A 2,890-nucleotide genomic window follows, 5' to 3' on the forward strand; every position below is an offset into this window, starting at 1 on the left:
ATGTATCTGGCTGATGCTTCTGATGCAACACACTGCAAGGCTTTTCCGACCACCCTGTCGAAAGCGGCGATGAAGTGGTTTGATAGCCTCCCTCCAAGGTCGGTTACCAGCTTTGAGGACCTCTCAAGAAAATTTCTAATGCGATTCTCCATCCAAAAGGATAAAGTAAAACACGCGCTGAGCCTCCTAGGAGTTAAACAGGAGGTCGGGGAACCTCTACGTGATTACATGGAAAGGTTCAACAAAGCGTGTTTGAAAATTCAAGATCTACCCACAGAGGCAGTTATCATGGGATTAGTAAATGGACTTAGAGAAGGCCCCTTCTCTCAGTCCATATCAAAAAGGCACCCGACCTCTTTGAGCGATGTACAGGAGAGAGCGGAAAAGTACATCAACATGGAGGAAAATGCCAAACTACTGGAACCCAGCTGGCGACTGGGGCCCCCTCACTCAGCAAAAGAAAAAGAAAGGGAGCCAAAGAAAAAAAAGGAGGTTGGCCCCGACAGACCTAGGAGATATCACTCCTACACTCCTCTAAAAGTCTCCCTAGTAGATGTGTACAGAGAAATCTGCAAACTGAAAGATTGCCGCCTCCCAGACCCATTAAAAATAAAAAGGGGGGAGTCGCAACGACTACTGCGAATACCATAAGATATATGGCCACCCAACAAATGATTGCTACGACCTCAAAAATGTGATAGAAAGGTTGGCCAGGGAAGGCCGACTTGATAGATATCTCACGAATAGGTCGGACAATCATGGAAAAAGAAAGCGAGATGATGAAGATAGAAGAGACCCGCCGCCACAAACTCCCGAGAGACACATACATATGATCTCTGGAGGATTTGCGGGAGGGGGTGACGATTGGATTTTTGACGGTTTAGAATTTTACAAATGAAATCTCGTCGAAGTATAGTCTCTAAACCAACAATAATCCTCTCATACAAAAATTTGTTTGTCACAAGTACAAACCCCTAAAATCTATAAACCGAAGTATTTAAACCTCGGGTCGTCTCTCAAAGGACTTGCAGGGTAGTGTTCTTGTTATTGGTTATGGATTTGTTTATTTTGGGGTTTTAGATGAGAAAAATGAATAGTAAATGGTAAGAAAACTTTATTAACAAAATGGTCTTGGCAAGATTTGGTTGTCAAGGGTCTTCATCATTATCACTAGCCACAAGTATGGTAGTTGCAAGGATTAATCCCACTTAGTCATCCTTAAATCAATTAACAAAGGAAAGTCAAGTGAGTTATATCAATCCTAGTCCATAAGTCCTAGCTTTCCACTAATTGGATTAATGAAGGCTAGAGTTAATGGCTATCAACTAGCAATCAATTGGACACTAGTGACTCAAGAAATCCTAAGTTACCTTCTCAAGCCAAGAACATAAAATCCTACTCTAACATCCTCTCAAGCATTTCATCAAACACTTGGAGGGAAATGAAAGAAAGCATTTTTATTTGTAAGAATAAAAGGAATCAACAACCAACAATTACAAAGAATTAACAAAACAACAATCAACAACATCACATTCACATGAACTATCTCAAATTACATTATTAAAAGAAAACAAAAGAACAAGAATATCTCAATTACAAAACCTAGAGACAAAATAAGAGAAATTACAACAAGAGGATAGGGATAGAAAGAAGAACCAAAGTGTAGCAATCACCACTTGAAGGTAGAAGTAGAAGGAGACTTGAATTAAACCTAGAATTATGAGATCCTAATCTAACCCTAATTCCTAATCCTAGAGAGAAGTGAGAGCTTCTCTCTCTAAAACTAACTCTAACTCCTAAAACTAAGCTAATGATCAAAAGTATCTAAAGTATCTTGATTCCTCTTCAATACTTGACTTAAATAGCATCAGAAATGAGTTGGATTGGGCCCACAAGGCTCCTAAAACCGCTGGGGACGATTTCATTAAAGTGGGCAAGGACAGAATCAGCGCGCGAGCGCAAAGTGCGCGTGCGCGCCCCTGAACGCGAAGCAACATGTGGCAAAATTTATATCATTTTGAAGCCCCGGATGTTAGCTTTCCAACCCAACTAGAACCGCATCATTTGGACCTCTGTAGCTCAAGTTATGGTTGTTTAAGTGCGAAGAGGTCGGCTTGACAGCTTTCCGGTTCCTTCATTTCTTCATGAGTTCTCCAACTTTTCATGCTTTCTTTCTTCATTCCCTTGATCCAATCTTTACCTCCTAAACCTTAAATCACTTGACAAACATATCAAGGCATCTAATGGAATCAAGGAGAATTAGATTTAGTTATTTTAAGACCTAAAAAGCATGTTCTCACTCTTAAGCACAATTAAAGGAGAATATACAAAACCATGCTATTTTATTGAATAAATGTGGGTGAAAGGTGATAAAATCCCCTAAAATCAGTACAAGATAAACCCTACAAATGGGGTTTGTCAGGGGGACTCACCAAATCTTCTCGCAAAAGACACCTGAAGCGAGTTTATCAAGTAGGAAACGAGTCTCTCGATCTCCCAACCATCTCGTTCACCAAAGAGGACGGGCAGGGGATCGTACCCGGGCATGATGATCCGATGGTGATAACCATGATCTTGGTAAATGCCAACCTCCACAGGACCTTGGTTGACCAAGAAATTTCGGCAGATATACTTTTTAAGCCTGCATTCGACAAGTTAGGGTTGAATGAAAGGGAGCTAAAAGCTTACCCGGACACCCTATATGGATTATGAGACATGCTAATAAAGCCACTGGGATACATCCCCCTGCACACAACCTTCGGAAAGGGGGAAAGTTCCAAAACTTTGAGCATTGACTTTATCGTCATTGATGTCAGATCGGCGTATAACTCCTTAATCGGCAGGACTACGTTGAATCGGCTTGGAGTGGTGGTGTCAACTTGATAAGAGA

General features: G+C 41.1%; 1 protein-coding gene across 1 annotated transcript; it reads left to right on the forward strand.

Moving 5' to 3' along the window:
• Positions 1-651, forward strand: LOC114924455 (uncharacterized). The gene has a single exon (XM_029289043.1). It carries the CDS (start codon positions 1-3, stop codon positions 649-651), a length of 651 nt encoding a protein of 216 aa, XP_029144876.1.
• The last annotated feature ends 2,239 nt before the right edge of the window (positions 652-2,890 follow it).

Source organism: Arachis hypogaea, chromosome 9, assembly GCF_003086295.3.
Source record: "Arachis hypogaea cultivar Tifrunner chromosome 9, arahy.Tifrunner.gnm2.J5K5, whole genome shotgun sequence".
In the NCBI taxonomy this organism is placed as follows: Eukaryota; Viridiplantae; Streptophyta; class Magnoliopsida; order Fabales; family Fabaceae; genus Arachis; species Arachis hypogaea.